Raw genomic sequence first — 17801 nt, 5'->3', positions numbered from 1 at the left:
TTCTTGCTGTGTGTTTCGGCTGGAAGAATCGCTGAGCTTGGTTGATGTATTCCATTATTTCTGTAACAGTGGTGGCAATTTCCTTGCTGACCCAACAATGCTGAATGAAAGCTGAATATGGGAAAAATCTGAGCACAAATCACATAAAAACACAGATGCAGGCATGCACAAACAAACATGCACAAAGCACTTTGCTCATGCAAGCCTGCACACATACAAACATAGTCACACATGGATGAAAATACACACACACACACACACACACACACACACACACACACACACACACACTGAGCTGCAGTTCTGTGCTTGATTGTCTTACCATCAGTCATTCTACCAAGTGGTAATTGAAAACACATCTCCCCCAGCCCCTGGCACCCATTACAAATAAGACACACTGGGGCTTTCTCCACACAAAACAAAGCATAATAACAAATAGAGTCAGAATGACCAACAGAGAAAGAGAAGCATGCTGTAGTTTTTGGCACAACATGAAGAGAACAAGCTCCCAGTGATTGGTGGAGGGCCAAATCCATATTTTCAAAAAAGGGAAAAGAAGAAATATATGTTTCCCTGACAAACAGACGCAGCACTTGTCCCGAGCCGATTCATAAATCGTCATTTCTGAGCTCAAGTCTTTGGAAAGTCTATTAGTTCCGGATGTCTTCTTATCCTCCGGTTTCTCTGAAATTTTAAGCATGAAGCACACAGAAGGTCAGATGGACACAGAGACAGGCAAACGGAAAGAAACAACTATAGATACACATAATGCATATTTCTTATATACATTTTAACATAAACACACTGCAAAAAAACTCCATCTCATAATGTAATTTGAACCATAAACATTTTATTTAAAAAGAACGTTAAGGAATCTGCCAGTTCAGTAACATTACAGTATTTCAGTTGGAGATTTTAGTGTGTTATAGTAGGAGTAGCAAAGATGAGGAGCAGGCTACAGAGATCTGGTAAGCTCACATCTCACATAACTCCACAACTTCAGAGTTAAAGCCACAAAAGGCTTTATACAACTTTTTTTACATGGACAGTAGTACTCCCCAAGACCTGTCAAGACACATTGATGTGTAAGATTGGCATGCTACCCCATTAATGACTTGACAAAATTAAGATTTTTGTACTGCGCCATCGCCTTTCACCAAAGAAGAAAAGGAAAAATAGCTTCTCATAGCCAAGCAGTATTCATAAAAAGCTTTAATTGTTTCTATGGCAGAGAGTGCAGTAACTGCAGCCCGGGCACCGACACATGAGTGCCGGAGTGCAGTAACTATGCAAAGTGCAGATACTGTATTTTGGCTTGGTTTTTAGGTCAGTTTTAACAGAAATAACACATTTCTAGGGCATACGATTTTGTTATATAGTAAAACAGATGTCAGAAAGTCCAATACAGGTTATAACTCAATTTTGACCAAATATTTAGTTACTGCATTTTGCCTTTTTGGGGCAGAACGGGTCCTAATGCCTATCACATGTAAAACTTATTAAAATGCATCACATTTGTCATGACCTGGAGGTACGAGAGTAAACGACACAAGACTTAATTGGCAGCTGAGAACGATAACACCTGCGAACAGCCAGCGTCTTGTCCATGTGGGTGGACTGCATTCTCCACACACACACACACACACACACACACACACACACACACACACTACCATTCAAAACAAAGGCTGATCAGTGAGGCAGAAGAAAAGTGAGAGGAGGTGGAGGGGGGCGGGGGGTTGGGGTGGAGAAAAAAAGGCGAGGCTGACAAGCAATGATTGATGTTCAACCATCACGCTAGGCCTGACACTCATCCCTCTCCCTCCCTCCATTTGCAACAAAGTCACCAGTGTGTGTGTACGTGGATGGATGCATGTTTTCCAGTGTGTGTGTGTTCCAGACTAAAACCCATTCAATCAATAAAGTGAGGCTCTCTGAATCACAGGGCAATAGGCAGATTGCTGACGAGACAGAAGAAGAAGCGTAGGAGAGCACATTTCACATGTAGATTAAAATCCTGGCATGGTAACCTTTAGTGTGGGTTGTGTGTGGGCGGTTGGTTTGCAGTGTGTGTGTGTGTGGGGGGGGGGGGGGTTAGTAGCATGTAAACAGGCCTTATATGTCAAGGTGGCATGTGTGACATGGGGCAGGCATGTTTCAACACTATTGATAGACAAAACCAACGTCGGGGTGAGTTGGTCACATGTTGTGGGGACAATGTATTCAGACGAGCAATGACTGGGCCGCAGCACATGTAAGAATGTGAAAATATAAAAGATCTCTGACATGTCAAAATACACTCAGGGGCCAATATGAGAATACAGAAAAACACACACACACACACACACACACACACACACACTGTATTAGCTCCATTTCAAAATTCACAAGCTACCCAGCTGTATTAAAGTAATATAATAAATATTAAGTAATAAGTAAAATATCCAAACCAGTAATTTAATATACATTATTCTGCTGAATGAGTACCGTTTACTTTTGGTACTTTAAGTATATTTTGATACCAATACTTTTGTACTTAAAATTTCAATGCATGATTTTTACTTGTGACAGTATTTCTACATTGTGGTATTGCTATTTTTACTTATGTAAAAGATCTGAGTACTTCTTCCACCACTGGCCTTCACATTCAATGCACTAAACACTCAGTCTGTGGTCTTTCCTTGGGAAAACTTTTCTGGTGCACACAAAATTATGCCCTTGATGTTGCCGGCAGCAGCAACAGCAGATTGTTTGGAGTAAACAAAAGAAGTGGGAAGTTGGTGTCCGTCACAGTTATGTTGAACCGACAAAAGAAGAAGCACCATCTAAACTATTTTTTAGCATCAAATCTAAGGACAAGATGTCCAGTGGAGAAACATAACAGCTGTGATGATTAGCGGTAAAAGATGGGGCCAAAATTAAAATACAAGTAAACACAAATCTTATAGATTATCCCTTTGAAAGCTCTCCTCATGTGTCTGCAGTGCTGAAGGGCCACAACTGATTCATGACTTTGTTGGATTTGTTGCACACGCTTCTGTCTTCCCCATCAACCCCCCACACTGTGCAGTCTGTTAAAGAAAAAAAGACCTAAAAAAGAACCCAGTGACGCCAGTATAGCCTCTCTTACATTGTCATAACATTAAACAACTCCAGAGTGCTATCTCATTGCACTCAATTTTGAGGTCTTGAAGCAACAACCCATTACTACAGTGAACGGTATTTTACCATATTTGTATTGTTCCTTCCCTCCTAGTTAAGTGAAATGGTTCATAAATCAAGCATCTCTCCTTGTACATAAAAGGAAGCAGTTCACACATGGAGATGAGCAGAGTGTGTTTGCAAGGGAACGATAAATTTCTCCAACAACCGCCAACTGCAAAGTCTGAGGCTAACTCACCCTGGACTTTTACTATAAACCTCCATTCTGGGGCAGAGTGTGTATTAGCTGCAGGGATGAACCCTCCATTTTGGCTCAGATGTCTCCCCTGTTTCCAACCTGTCTTCACGTACTGCAAACTTGGCGACTAGCTAACCCAACAAAAATGGGTCTGTTTCAGAAGCTAAACGCATGGTGAATTCCCACGCTGCCAGGAGGGCCCCGGTTCCTTGTGAAGACTTTCAAAAACGAATCTTCAAACAAAAACATACAAATCTGTTCTCCCCGCTCTCAGCGGAGAAAACACGGGGCAAAGCCTTGATGGAAATGTTTCATTTCTTTTCCTCCCAACAGATGCTAAACGAGCAGCACGGATCTCTCGATTTGCATCTTTAGTTGCTTTGTTGATTTGATAACACATATTTGCATTTGGAAACAGCTCGAGTAATTTGACTGGGGACTCCCAATTTGCCTTTAAGGAGAAGACTGTGCTGCAAACATTGCTTTGCTGTGAGCTGGCATTCCTTTCCTTTGCTTCCTACTTGGCATACATTGTGTTTTTGAGAGTATGAGGTGGAAAAAGGGTGTATAGTAGTGAACATAACAAAGAATTATCGTCTCATAACTCTGTGAGAGAGTGTTGATCTTCTGTCCATATGAGCCTCTTTACACCTCTCCTATCTGTCATACTTTATCAGAGCCAGGAAATGGAATTACTGACAATGAGCAGACAACGCTGAGTGCTGGACCAGGACCAACCTCGGCCTCTAAACTGGGTCTTGTGTTTGTGTGTATTCTTGTATTCCTATACTTACAAAGAGAAAATGACCCCACACCCAGCCCTCACGTCTTTAAGAGGCTATGTGAAGGTCAGATGTCATTTTTTAGGATCAAGATTGGAATTAGGTTTAGGACTGGACTGGAGTAACGGTTAAGGTTGTAGCTTTGTGCAGAGCGTTTACACAGTCAACAACCAGCCTTGTCATAACTTCGGTGTAATACTCTATAATAGTTTCTACATGTATTCTGCCCCTCTGGTGCTGTTTGAAAGATTGGGTGGATAGTTAGCATGACAAGTAAACTGAAAAAAGAAGAAAAGGCTACATAGTAGTTAAAAAAAAACCTTTTACTTTACAAACATTAGAAACACATCCAGGCCCTGATCACTGTGTAACGTGGCCTCTCTCTCTCTCCTCTTGCCACCAGTCTTAAATGAGAGCCAGATGATCTAACAGTACGAAAGGCCGACCATCATTAGCCACTCACCATCAGCATGCAGGCACAGACCCAGCATGACCCTGAAAAGGTCAAGACGACTAACGTATGTGTGTAGTGGTTGTGTGGAGCACTGGGGAACCCTGGGACCTCCATCCCACCGGAGATGGTCAGCTGGCAGGTGCTTGTGGATTCTGTGCGTGTGTGTGTGTGTGTGCGTGTGTGTGTGTGTGTGTGTGTGTGTGTGTGCGTGGTTGATCTGCTTTGCACATTGCTAAGGGAACCCCTTGGCCTCAACAGTCTTGCTTTCCCTTGCATTTTCCATGGTGTGTTTCTGCATCTGTGTACGTCTGTGTGTGTGTGTGTGTGTGTGTGTGTGTGTTCGTCCTGCATCTGGAGTTCCACTCAGCTGGCGTCTCTTTATGCAGTCCTGCTTCAAATAATGAACTGGGTCTCTGCACAGCGGGGGCCATTTTAACTCGAGAGCACACAACTCCCAGAAGCTAGCAGCACTTAACATTTTAGCACCTAGCTAACATATTGAGTCTCATACTGTACAACAAAGCAACAACTAACCCTGCAAGTATTGAGTCCTTCAAGATGAGCCGACATTGTGTGAGAGCCCTGATATAAAAATGATTTGCAGGCTCTTTCTCCTCAAACTTTTATAATAACAATAGACCAATAACAAAGTGTGTATTAGAGAGCTAATAGCTAGCTTCCCTGCATCTGCTGCTCCTTTTTTTTCCTCAGGGAAAGATTTGGCACCTCACTGTAAAGCCCAGCAACAAAATTACCTAAGCCTAAACCTGTCAACAGACCATTACAGCCCACGCTGACTATTACGGGCTGGGGAAAAAAGGGCCAAAGCCATTGTAGCGCAAAGGTGTTGGCAGATATGGGCCTGAGGAATGTGGCAACAGGGATATTTGTTGGCTGTGTGCAAGAGAGTCTTGTTTCTCAAAACACGGTTAAGTCTGCAGACCCCTATCAGCATGCTTAATAAAGCGTGGTGATGCCGGGATATCAATACGGGATCAGTTTGGATGGAGATGATTTTAAAAAAACATAGCGATAATCCAACAGGGTACAAGACAAGAATTTTAGAAAGTCAAAGCTTTCAGTGGGCTAATAAATCCTTCACAAGAGGTGTTTTTGTATGTTACTCCTTCCATTTCAAAGCAATGATTTAGATTGTAATAACAAGACCTTGGTAGACGACTTGTTACTCCTTATCACTTTCACGTCTGGAAGATTCTGACCTTTCCGTGACTTATTTTCATAGAAAAGATCTGATTAACTATCTCTCTGATTAAGTAGTCGTAAATCGCTAGGATAAGAGTGTCAACTAAAAAAAATTAATGTAAAGTTGTAAAGAAAAATCACTTTCAGACTCTCAAAATCACCAAAATTGGAGGCATGTTGTTTTCACACTAAAAGTAATATATTAAAGTGTAAATAATGCTATACATCACCATAACACTTTGTACATCATATTTAGAAACAGAAAAAAAAACATCAGCTTTAATGTCTTACAATCCTGTGATTCACTCTTTTTTCTATGAAGCTCCTAAAAAAATTCTGTTTCATGAGAGCAGAAATAAAAGCCGATAAAATGTGCAAAAAATGTGTCGAAAAAACGATCTAAAAGATGTTTTTCTTGCAGTGCTAGACTCCCCGAACACCCTGAACTCTACACTTAAGCATTGCCCCATCATGCTCGTGGGCTTTCCATCACTGTCCTCCACGGAGGGAGTGGGGGAATTTGGCAACTCCCTCCTCGACCCCCCCCCCCACCCCTCCCAGTGGGGAAGGCGGTCATACCTGGGGGCCCATGAATGGAGCCCTCAGGTAAAGCGCTGTTGAAACAAATCTAAAGCTGCCTAATGACACGCACCGTGAAACTCTTCACAGGTCATTTACGCTGCTGACAGGCTGCTGCCACAGCGCTGCACACCTCCTCCTCTATAGATACACAAACAGATGAGAGAAAGATAGCCAGAGTTAGAGAGGAAGAAGGAGTGGAAAAAAAAGAAGCTGATGTATGTGTGATATGTATTAGTCATTCAATGGGAGGTAATCTGCGAGCTATGAAAACAGTGTTTAGCCTTTCTGCAGCGCGGCCTCACAGCATGGGAAAGCGATTAGAGATACTATCTCCAATGGCTTCTCTGCACTTGGGTTAAGGAGGCAATAGCTACCTCGGGTCGTATTTCTAAAGACGTTTAATTTATGTTTGCTGTTCTTGGAGTCTGTTTTGTGGAACAGTGGATGCCCTTGGAATATTTTGGCTCATATTAATCTACTGCAAATGCATCGGTAATCCAGCACACTAGTATGCCTCCAGGTCTCATTACTCACTTCCGCCACTTCAACCCCATACTGGGATGGGTGTAGAGAGAAGGCAAGGAGAGGTAACAAAAGGGGAATAAATGCTAGTCTTCCAGGTCCAGTTCCAAAAACAGTATCACCTTTGATTTTCTACAGTAGATTGCCAAATTTAGAAGATATAACTGGATGCTTGAACTGAATTCTCTATGCTTCTCCCTACTTTTAGCAGTTTAGTGAAGCAGTTTTCCTTCTGGACTCACAAGGCAAGAAGACGTCATGTTAAAACTGTGAAATTACACTTCCTTGGATCATTGCAGTCATTCAACCAAATGACATTTGAGATACAGAATGAAAGCAAGATGGAACCCAGTATGATTTCTGCCTTTTTGTCTCCTGTATTTATGGTTAGTGGATTAACACGAGTCAGTGCTGGAGCGCTCTTGTTAGTGAGAAGGTTTTATAGTCAACTTTTTATTAACTCCTGAATGAGATCGAGCTTCTGATTCCAGATCTATTGTTCTATTGCTGACAATGACCTCCCAGTGAAGAGGTTCACACAGGGAATGAATTAAGTATCACATTATTATTATTGTTATTATTATTGTAAAATTGTAAAAGAAGAAACAAGACCACACGATTCACACTAACACAACATGTATTTGTAACGTTGAGCTTAAAGGTTATTTTTGACCTTCGAAACAGCAGCTTGACAAAATAATTCCCAACACAAGCTCCAACTTACTTGTTGTTTCTGAGGCTTTCGACCACATCTCCTGGCCTTCCTTAGCAGATACAGTTCCTTGTCATTAAAAAAGTATTTTGAAAATGCGTTCTAGTCAGTGATCATCAAAAGGAAAACAACCAGTGAAGACTAAAATCAAACAAATTCTAAGAGAAATGTTCATTCATGCTTTTAAATCTTTAAATGACCCCCATCCTTTTTGTGTTGATGTTGATATTACTACTTGGTATGATTGAGACTATGGCTTGACCCCATATAGATTATGCCTATAATGGTAGATCATCTCTATTCAACAGATCAAAAGACTGGGCTTCAGGTAGGTTTTCCTGCCAACACATCCCTGGAGGTACGTGTCTTGCTAAAAGGCACCTTCACAGCAGTTTTTGAGGGAGATAAGACCATAACTCATTCAATTTACCCGTCCAGAGGGAATGTGGATTCATCCCAGACATTTTTTTTTCCATATCCTTCATCAGTGTGAGTCCTGAACCTGTGACACAACAAAGATATTGTTTTGATCCATGAAGGAGAAATCCTCTTTTCACTTAAACACCTACACAGGGGGGGTCAAAGGTCAGGCTCAGCACAGAACAACAGCCTCTAAGCTGTCACGCCTGGAGTGCGTCGTCCCTAATCATTATTTCTGAGTGCTAAATGTGTAAATGAAGAGAAACATCTTGAACTACTACTTTGAATTGTATGTGAGCTTACGCCGTCTTCGTAGATGCTATAACATTTCAGTGTATTTATCACTACAGTTGCTGAACAGACTGCTTCTGCCTTCCATGTTTAAGAAAATATTTCAGGTTGTTTGGGTTTTTAACTTTCCCTAATATATCAGATAACACAACAGAAATCCGTCCATCACATACTCTCTTTTTTCCCCTTAATTGTTACCACACCATCTCAGATCCTTTCCCAACTTCAATTAACGTCTCCACACATCAGTTTCAAGCTGCAAATTCCCCTCTTCCAAAAATGAAAACATTCACATAAGAATAGACAGTTTAAACAGGTGCCATGGTAACATAATCGTCACTGCGGCAATTACTGCCTTATGCCTGACTAACAGCCATAAATCATTCTTTCCCTACAAAGAGGACGTTGTGGCGCCCCACTCCCATCCAATAATCAGAAATTGCTCCATGTACGGTGTGACGAGTGGGCGCTGAAACAGCCCATTCTTCTGTTTGGCGGACGATATTTCGCTCTCTATGGCGACATTACAGGGATCCTTCAGCGAGCACGATATTGTACCTGCTCGACACCTGTTAGCTTTAGCCACGGGTTTCATCAGATAGTTGAAATAAATACTAGTCATCATCATAACCATAATCATAGTCATAAAAACCAGGGGCCTTTATGCTGTTGCCAAATTGCCTTGCCATCTGATTTACAGCCGGACTGGGTGGGGAGGGGAAACAGATAGGGCAGGGAGGAGGATGGGGCCTATTTCGTGCTCTGAATGGGATAAATACTCAAATATACACACCTGCAGACCACCCGTCACACACACACACACACACCTGGGAACTCACAGGCATGTAATGGCTGGGGATGGGCTTGAGGGAAGAACACAGAGGAATTCTCTTGGGATTACAAAGAGGAACATTGTACTGCCCTCACACACAGTGCAGCAGGTGAGCAGAGTGATAAGGGGCCAGAGGACAAATTAGCCCTCCATATTAAAATAATCCCTCATGTCTAATAACAATAATATGCTCCACGCTGAGGCTATTGCACGTTCACAATGGTCTTCCTTTTCAGGCAGCAACTTGTTGAAAACAGACTTGAGTGTTTGCGAAATGGGTCCATCATATCTGCTCGACCTGTCATCAGTCCTGAAATACACAGAGGTTAGAGTAATGGATGCCAATAACTGCAGTAAGGAGGCAGTCTGTGTACACTCAAAATCCTGACCAGCTGTTTGATATAACAGTAGAGCCAATGGTGCAGCAAAAAAGACATCCACAAAGTGGGGAACTCCACCAATTTTACACGAGCTCCAGTTTAGAATACTACTCCGCCTGTGAAAACAGCTGTACGGTCGTCAGTGGCTCTGAAGGGAGTTTGGAAAAAAAAAACCCTAATGATGTCTTCAGTGTTATCTGGGCCTGGGTTTGAGACCCAAAATTTTTAACAGAAAGCCTGCGTTACAAACAGGAGGTTTTGAAAGAGGCAGGAGAGGTCATCTGGACAGAAGCTATCCAGTTGCATTATGGGAAATGTAGAACACATTATTCTTTGGAGCTTGTTTCATACTAGGGACTAAAAGTCAGGTTACATCTCAGCCTCTGCCGCTTCGATCTGTTAAATCTGACTAAATCACTGGAGTTCAGCTTTAAAGCCTGGTAAGCACATGTACAGATTAAGTCTACCAGTTGTCGTTTGATGTTCATTTTGCCTGAAATTGTAATGAGCTTGTTGAAGTGTTACTGGAGTAGCGTTTTACACGTGGTGGCTGAAACTGTAGTCTTGATTTTCCTACTTTCTGTTCATAGTAGAGCTGCACAAAGTTACGCTGACTTTTCCTCTTTTTGTCAACATTGTTGAGATCTCTGTCGTCTTGTTTGAATAAACTTTATTGGAATTGTCATGTCACAATAGTAAGCATGGATCACCACGTCGAGGTCGGCCAATGAACGATGGATCCGCACAGTTTGAGCATAAAGAGGCAGATTAATGTAGTGTGAGTTAAAATTTAGGTAAATTTCAAGAATTTTAAGGTGTGTCCACACCACATATGATTGGGAAAGTTTATTCATTCATCATATTTCAGACAACTGAAACTACAGTTAAATGAAACAGCTACAAACGGTGTATTTCAGCAGCCAACTGTGTTCAGATATTTCTTTGTGTTCATGCAAGGCATAAACATCATGAAAGATAAATTAGGAGGCTGTCTACAGTAAAGTCATTGATGTGAAATAACAGGGGCTGGAGTCAGAGTCCTTGTGACATACTAAGGCACTAGAAACAAAAAGGTCACCAAAATGATCAAAATGTCTAGGAATCGTAGTGAGGCATTCCTCATTCCAGTCGTATCCCATGGTAATAAGAAGTTTTCTAAAAGGTGCATAGCATGGCTATTATAATACATAGTGCCCACAGAGGAGGGTCATAACACTGTCTTTGCAGCATAATACTTGTGCAAAATTGAAAGGATAAAACAATGTGACACACACAAAACAAAAGCGGAGCAAAACAAAACCAACAAGAAATACAAAAAAAAAAAAAAAATCTACTGAATCATGACATGCTTCTTTTTTTATCTATAAAACAGACATTTTCTCATCTATGAAGTTTGTAGTTTGGCCCCAAAGCAAAGTTTTACATTGTGTTACAATACTGTCTTAATTTACTTCAACTAAAACAATGTTCTTTTGATGACAAAGTTATGAAAATTGCCAAATGTACATCAGTAGAAGCTGTAGACACATAATCTGTCTGATCACATGATGAATAATGTCTGTCAGCCCTTGGCATTGTAGTTTGAGACGTAACACTGAGATGGAACTACTTACTTTTAAACAAAAGCAAAAATCAGAAAAAAAAACATCTTCTGTCCAAAATGTGTGCATGTGAGCTGAAATGACGATGATGGGAAACAACAGTCAGTAAGTGTCAGTCAGCAACAAGTCAGGAGTGTGAAAAAGCTAAGGAAAATCTCTTTTAATGTGATCCCAGCAGCAGATCTGAGACTTGCATCAAACCGTGCATAAAACTTACTTCTCATAAACTTGCTTTTACATTAGCAGCAAAAACATCCAGCAGCTCTTACAAGAGGCGCTCACTTGTTTCTGTCCTTTCTGTGCAGACAGTCAAACAAATCATCCAAAACCTAGTGATCTAATACTGAACTATTGACAATAACATGACATCATCTTAGATAACATCTTGATAAGGAGATGGCTGAACCACTGGTATGGAGAGATTACAGGATAATAATATCCCTTCAGTCGAGATGGGGCTCCTCTATGGTTTTGCGGTGTTCTGCATTCGCAGTCGCCTCCTGGCCAACGCTTCCTGTTTCTTCCTCTCGATCTCAGCTGCAGAGCACTTCCCCGTCATCTGGCTCGTGACAAAAACTGGAAAGGAGGAAGGAAAGTGAGAAAAAGTGGTTTGCTATGGAATAACGAACGAGAATTAAAACACTTGCAAAGACCTGAAGAGAAAAATGGGAAAATCTGCAACAACTGAGTTTTAATTTGTTAACATAAAAATGTTGCTACCATAACGAGGACCAGTGGGTACCCATGGTGAGGCTTTGGAAGTACAAAAAAAACCTCCATGTCCAGAAGAAAATCAGTCTGCAATTCACTGGCAATGAAGCTTCCTGAGGTTTGGACTCTTGACAGCATCACAAATTAAAGCCATGGCGCTATGTTTACTTGCTTTGGGGGGGGGGTTGTTCATGTACACATGCACTGAACTGTCGATGATTATAAGAACAACATGTGACATCTGTTTTACTTGTGAGTTTTCACTTCAATATCCAGTCTTATAGCGAAGTACTGAGGGCAATAGATGGAACAGACAAACTGCAAAGATGCATTGAATTAACCTAAATAGCCCTTTACCAAGAAGAGTAAAAGCACTGAACTGTGTCTTAATGGAAATACCTTATTACATATTTTACTTAACATAGTTTATCAAATGTATTTTCTCCAATTTCAGACGATCATTTGTTTTGAAGAAAAGTGAGCATTAACACATTTTCCTTATAGCTTCTTTAACAAACATGCAATAACGTTATTACACATTCAAACTAAAAACATTTTAATCTACATTATCTTCTAATATCATGCTTTAATAGAGCCCAAGTGCAAATATCAAAATTCAGACCGCTCACCTTTGTTGCTTATAACTGCTGAGTCGGATACATTTCTCTTGAAGGCTGTGTGATGGGACTTGGAGTTCTGTGGCGCTCTGGCTGTCACTGTATGTGGCTTCATATCCACATTAGCATTCCCAGCCTGGAAAGTTCCAGAGGAGTCCCTACACTGGCTAAATGTGCCCAGACTCATGCGGCTTCCTGGGAGGCTCTGAGACATCCCTGATTTGTTGTTGGCACCTTTCATGGGAATGTTCCATCCTTGGTAGTTCACAGTTTCACAGCTAGTCCCCGGTAATGAGTTAGAACGAACAAAAGCACATGGTGACTGTCTATTAGCACTGGCACTGGCATTCACGGACCAGGCCTTGTCGATTGGCAGAGGCGCGGTGGTTTTTTGCTGTCTGTCTCCAGCAATATCTTGTTTTTCTTGGCAGTTACTGGTGCTCACTTGCTGTGGCTGACTGTTTGAGATCCTCTCCACGCTGTCACATACCTGGTAGAGAAGCGCATCATCGTCCCCATTATCCCATAAACTGTCTGAAATGTCTTTAACAGAGTCTGCAGCTACACTGGTCTCCTTCTGATCATTAGTGATCTTGTCAGGTTGAGGAGTAGACAGTGTCTTTGTGGGAGCAAATTTCTGGACAGGCATCTTTGATTTAGGTTGTATAACAGTGAAGCTGGACTCGGAAACTTCCTTGGCAGCTGGCCTGGTCTGGAAGTGAGAGTTGGGCTCTAACTTGAAAGTGCTTCGGTTGGTAGTCTTTGGTTTGGGACACAGTTCCCGGAGTGCACTGTAGCTTGGCTTGGAGTGCAAGTTTGAAGGCTGATGTGCAGAGTTTGTATTTGCAGTAGGCTTGCAAACAGAGGTGAAGCGAGTAGTGTATGTGTTAGTGGTAGACTGCAAGGTGGTTTTAGGGTTGGTGTCATGTTGCTGGTCAGGATCCTGGGTCATCGCCAGCACAAAAGAGTCATTAAGTAAGTCATCATTCTCCCAGTCGTCATCAAAGTCATCACAACTGTTCCCACTAAAACCACAAGATCCTTTTTCTTCAGCAGGATGTGCAGCTGAGCCAGACTTGTCAGCTGTCTTGAGATCTGTCCCAGGTTGGTCTTTTATTTCCTGTGAACAGGCTGATGCTGAGGAGCCCTGGCTCAGCTGGCCGCTGACTATCTGAGTGGAGCAGTCAAACAGAGCGTGCAGCTCTGCCTCCACCTGATCCGATGAGGATGGACACTTTAGGTCCTTCACATTGCTAGGGAATGATGTCTCTGCCAGTTTTGTTTTGGAAGTGTTCACACATTCGTTGAGGTTGTTGTTGACGGTGTTAAGCTGTTCTGAAGTCTCCCTGTCTTGTTGCATGTTCTCGTCAAACTGCCTGGCCAGTTTCATGAGGTCATCTACACTGCTCTGCCTGTAGAGATGAGACAATAGACAAGGAAAATAATTAACAATCCAGAAAAAACTGTAAAACTACTACTACTAACTGACGATAATTAAGAGCTACAGGTAAAATTGACCTATACTCCTTGTATATAGTGTTTGTTAAGGTGGAGAATAAAACCACAGGTCCACAGTCACTGAGTATATGGGTCAATAAGCTGATTACACACCGAGAGGACTTCTTCCTGACTCTTGGCTTTGGAATGTCCGGTGTGCACGGGACAGCACTATCACCTATCCACTGCAGAAGAGGAGACTCAGTGCCCCTCCGTTTCACATCCTGTGTAAGACACAAGCAAAAAGTTCAAAATATGAATCAAACAAGCTCAAATTATACAGCACACCGAACAGAGTGACCAAACTACTTCTTATATAGTCTTAACAATAAAAGGACAACATGGCATTAGAACATGTTGATTCAGTGGTTAGTTTAATGTTTCTGAAGAAACAACTTACCTTTGGAGCAATGCGGTTGACAATATCAGATATTTCAACAACTCTGGTGTTCCTAAGCCCTGAGTCAGAAAACAGATATAAACAAATACGCATGTCATATATTTCATATGACAATTAGTTGTATCTGTGTAATAGTTTACATCCCCACAACATCTGGTCCTTGAATAAATAAAACAATAAGTGTTCAGCAGGTGTGCATGATGTCATTCATGTAGAATCTGTCATTCAGATGTGGTTTCTGTGTTGAGTATCGTTTACCGGCATTAGCTGGAGTGGGAGATGTGGGATCCCAGAAAATGTCTTGTGATGGTTCCACATCACCTGGAGAATCCCCATTATTCAGGCCGGGGTACCTGCTGTAGCCTCTGCGCTTCGGACTCTGCAAATCTGTGTGTGTCATACAGATGTCAAGTGTTAGGCTATATCAGCTAAATGAAAACAATCGCACAGTATAATATTCTATTGTTAGTTATTTTAGTGCAAAGCTATACATTTATGCACTCTAGGAATCCAAATTCAATCTCACTCAGAAGCTGTTTTTCTTTCTCACAACGTCATGTGGAACAATACGGTCAATAACTTATGAATCCCTGTGGTTCCTAATAAAGGTTCGTGGTGTGAAATTAGTTAAGTTAAAAGTAATGAAGTCAGCTAGCATGTTGCCACTGTGGCACATTCGGTTTGATCGCCTAATGGCCGCCGCCACTCCTCCACGTAAGCACATCGGGTTCAATGTCTTCAAGCCATCAGTTTACTCCGTTACTCAGCTACACGCGCTGAGCAACAGATCGTTGTTGATTTTCAATCCTTCCGCACCCTCACCTTTACACATGGGCGATGTTGTGCCAGGCATCTGCTTTCCTGTTTTCTTGTCTTGTGTTTTGCTGTGGCAAAGTTTGGAAACACTCCTCCACAGGTCAGTGAACTCACAAGTGCCAGCAGCTGACTGCGACATAGTTCACTAAAACAGCAACAACGACGCAACTTCTGTTGGACATTATTGTATTAACTTGCTTCGTGGATGCTCCGTAGCTCACAACACAGCGGCTGATGCTTTGTATTCAAAGTTTGTTCTATTTTTGTTTTCCGTTTGTTGTGTTTTTTTTTTTTGCCCTCAGCTCATTCATTCGGAGCACGCCGCCATGTTTATCCGCGACGTCATCAAACTACGGATGCCGGGCAGGTTTTGTCGCAGTTCGTTCGACGGCGCGACAACCGTTTTCAAGAAGCAGGCAACACTTTGACTGAACACTTTGACTGAGCTGTTGTAAGGTATGTACGAAAATAAGCGTGTTAGAAAATCTCTTTTATCAGTCAGTGGCTTAAACTATTTGGCAAAGTAAGAATAATATATCTCAAACATTATATAGTTAGCTAGTAAGCTAATTCATGACACAAATACAACAAAATAGCAGTGGTGGAAAGTAACTAGCTACATATCAGGGGGACGTTTAACCTGGATGTTAATAGTATAATAATAATAATAATGCTGAGACCCCCTGAAACCTCTTTAAGGACCCCTGTCAGTCTTGGGACTTCAGTTGTGTACTGGTGCTTCAGACTACAGAGCCCCAGTAAACACATAAAGTGTGTCTCATCATGTTGTCAGTTTCTGGCAACATTACCATTTGTCTGAAGAAACAATTATACACAGTCTTCCCATTTCAAAGTTAGTTTCAAGACAATGGGGGCTCTGGGGGCAAACTCTGTGCTTTATCTGGGAACTTCATGTAATACAGACATTACATCTGAGCGTGTTTTACTCTCGGCTTGTTGCGAGCAGTACAGTAAATATTATGGTAGACAGCCTGGTACTACCAAGTAGGTCTACCCATATGTTTGGCCTGTAGTTGTGCAGGCTTCATTGGGCTTGAAGCTTGTTTGTTTGTAGAAGCCTTGTTGTGAAGAGTGTTGTTTGTGTGGACTGCGTGCCTATTGTCAAATAAATCAATCACACTTTTCATAAATGTTTATTATGTGATTCAAACTAAATTTGTAGCCTCAATTCATATAATATGATGTTTGGCAAAAATGCCACAAAGGTCTGTTGAGGTTACCACGGTACTAAGGCTGTAACTGTGTCTGCAGCTGGTTTCCCTTTATGAATATCAGACGGGTGAGGATCAGCCTTCACTGTACCTTTTGTCAACAGTTAGTATTGTGCTTCAGTAACAATCAGATATCAGCAGGTCAGATAAGAAGACAACGTCTAATAGAGTCAATGTGAGGACATGGGTTTACTCAACAGTATAATATAGTTCTTTAGTTCTTATTTTCTCAGTTCGACATTTGAATGTCTGTTTCTGTCTTGATAAAGGTTGGCGGACTGTAAACACCGGAAACAATGATGGAATAAGTCCACAACTTTATCATTATATCCCCGACAAAAAGTCTGATGTGTTGTATTTTTTTAATATATTTGAATGTTGCCAAATAACCAAGACCAAAACCAAAATAAATAATGGGAATCGGAATGTAAAATTTGGATGAAACTGTCCTCATCTGCTTCACAGTTGCTAGCATAAGAATTTAATTTGCATTAGTTTTAATTCAATTCAGTGTCCCATCTTGTTCTTAGTCAGTCAAATATGCAGAATGCTGGCACGTCATATCAGCTATTGGCTGTCTTCAATCCAATTCAGTCATCCTTCAAAGTCTTTTACTTTTAAAGACCCCCTTGAGACATGTTTGAAGACATATAAAAATAGTCTGCTTGGAATAATACTTTGTGTCTGATACAGTTTTTCCACAAAGCACTTCAATCACCTCTTTAAAAATCCTCAAAATTACATCTACTCCTTCTCCCTCATTGAGAAATGCTGAAGCCACGAATATGCAAATATTTTTCGGCTGGACGCAAGATGTCTCCTCCTTCCATGATGTGCGGTGGACGCTTTCTTTGACCATAATTGGCTTCCAAAGTGTTGTGATGTCACAGAGTATTTCTTGTATGTACATGTCTTAAACTCAGATTTAAGGTGAGCACAGAGAAACGTCCCCCCTTCAGCAGATGAATGTGAAAACAGCCTGCTAGTGTCAAACTCTGCACATACATCATTCTGCACAGTGAAGGTCAAACATCAAGTGAAGTAACGATAAGAAAAACACATTTTTGAGCGGAGGACTGCAAACGTCAGATACACTCTCAGTGGTAACAGTCAAATATCAGAGTTTTGTCTGCAGCTCACTGAAGTATATTAAGGCAAGAATACTTTCATGACCAGTCTAAAGTGATAACTGCTTTAGAGCCTAAAGATCAAAGGTCAAAGAAACGGTGCACTTTGGGTAAATATGTCAGCGAGGCTTTTTTGAGCCAAGGTGACTGACGGGTCAGCAGCCTATCTTTTGTTTTAGTGTGTTTAGGGAGTGAACTTCAGTCTCATACAAATTTACACTT

At 41.5% G+C, this 17801-nt stretch overlaps 1 protein-coding gene across 1 annotated transcript; it reads right to left on the bottom strand.

Annotated features, from left to right (window-relative positions):
- Positions 1-11642: 11642 nt before the first annotated feature.
- Positions 11643-15359, bottom strand: LOC139294568 (ewing's tumor-associated antigen 1 homolog). Its single transcript, XM_070916483.1, has 7 exons — positions 15227-15359; positions 14663-14791; positions 14405-14463; positions 14119-14228; positions 12903-13919; positions 12520-12848; positions 11643-11755 (listed from the first exon to the last, which is right to left on the bottom strand). The coding sequence occupies exons 1-7, from the start codon at positions 15357-15359 to the stop codon at positions 11643-11645; spliced, it is 1890 nt and encodes a 629-aa protein (XP_070772584.1).
- Between the last annotated feature and the right edge of the window lie 2442 nt (positions 15360-17801).

The sequence above is a fragment of the Enoplosus armatus genome, chromosome 12 (genome assembly GCF_043641665.1).
Source record: "Enoplosus armatus isolate fEnoArm2 chromosome 12, fEnoArm2.hap1, whole genome shotgun sequence".
Taxonomy (NCBI): domain Eukaryota; kingdom Metazoa; phylum Chordata; class Actinopteri; order Centrarchiformes; family Enoplosidae; genus Enoplosus; species Enoplosus armatus.
This window is presented reverse-complemented; position numbering and strand designations above follow the sequence as displayed.

Excerpts from the sequence above, each read along its gene's own strand:
- LOC139294568 (XM_070916483.1), bottom strand. The coding sequence starts at position 15,359 with ATGTCGCAGTCAGCTGCTGGCACTTGTGAGTTCACTGACCTGTGGAGG. Across the intron at positions 14,792-15,226 it reads AACATCGCCCATGTGTAAAG|ATTTGCAGAGTCCGAAGCGC; the intron begins GTGAGGGTGCGG and ends TGACACACACAG. Across the intron at positions 14,464-14,662 it reads TCCCACTCCAGCTAATGCCG|GGCTTAGGAACACCAGAGTT; the intron begins GTAAACGATACT and ends TTTCTGACTCAG.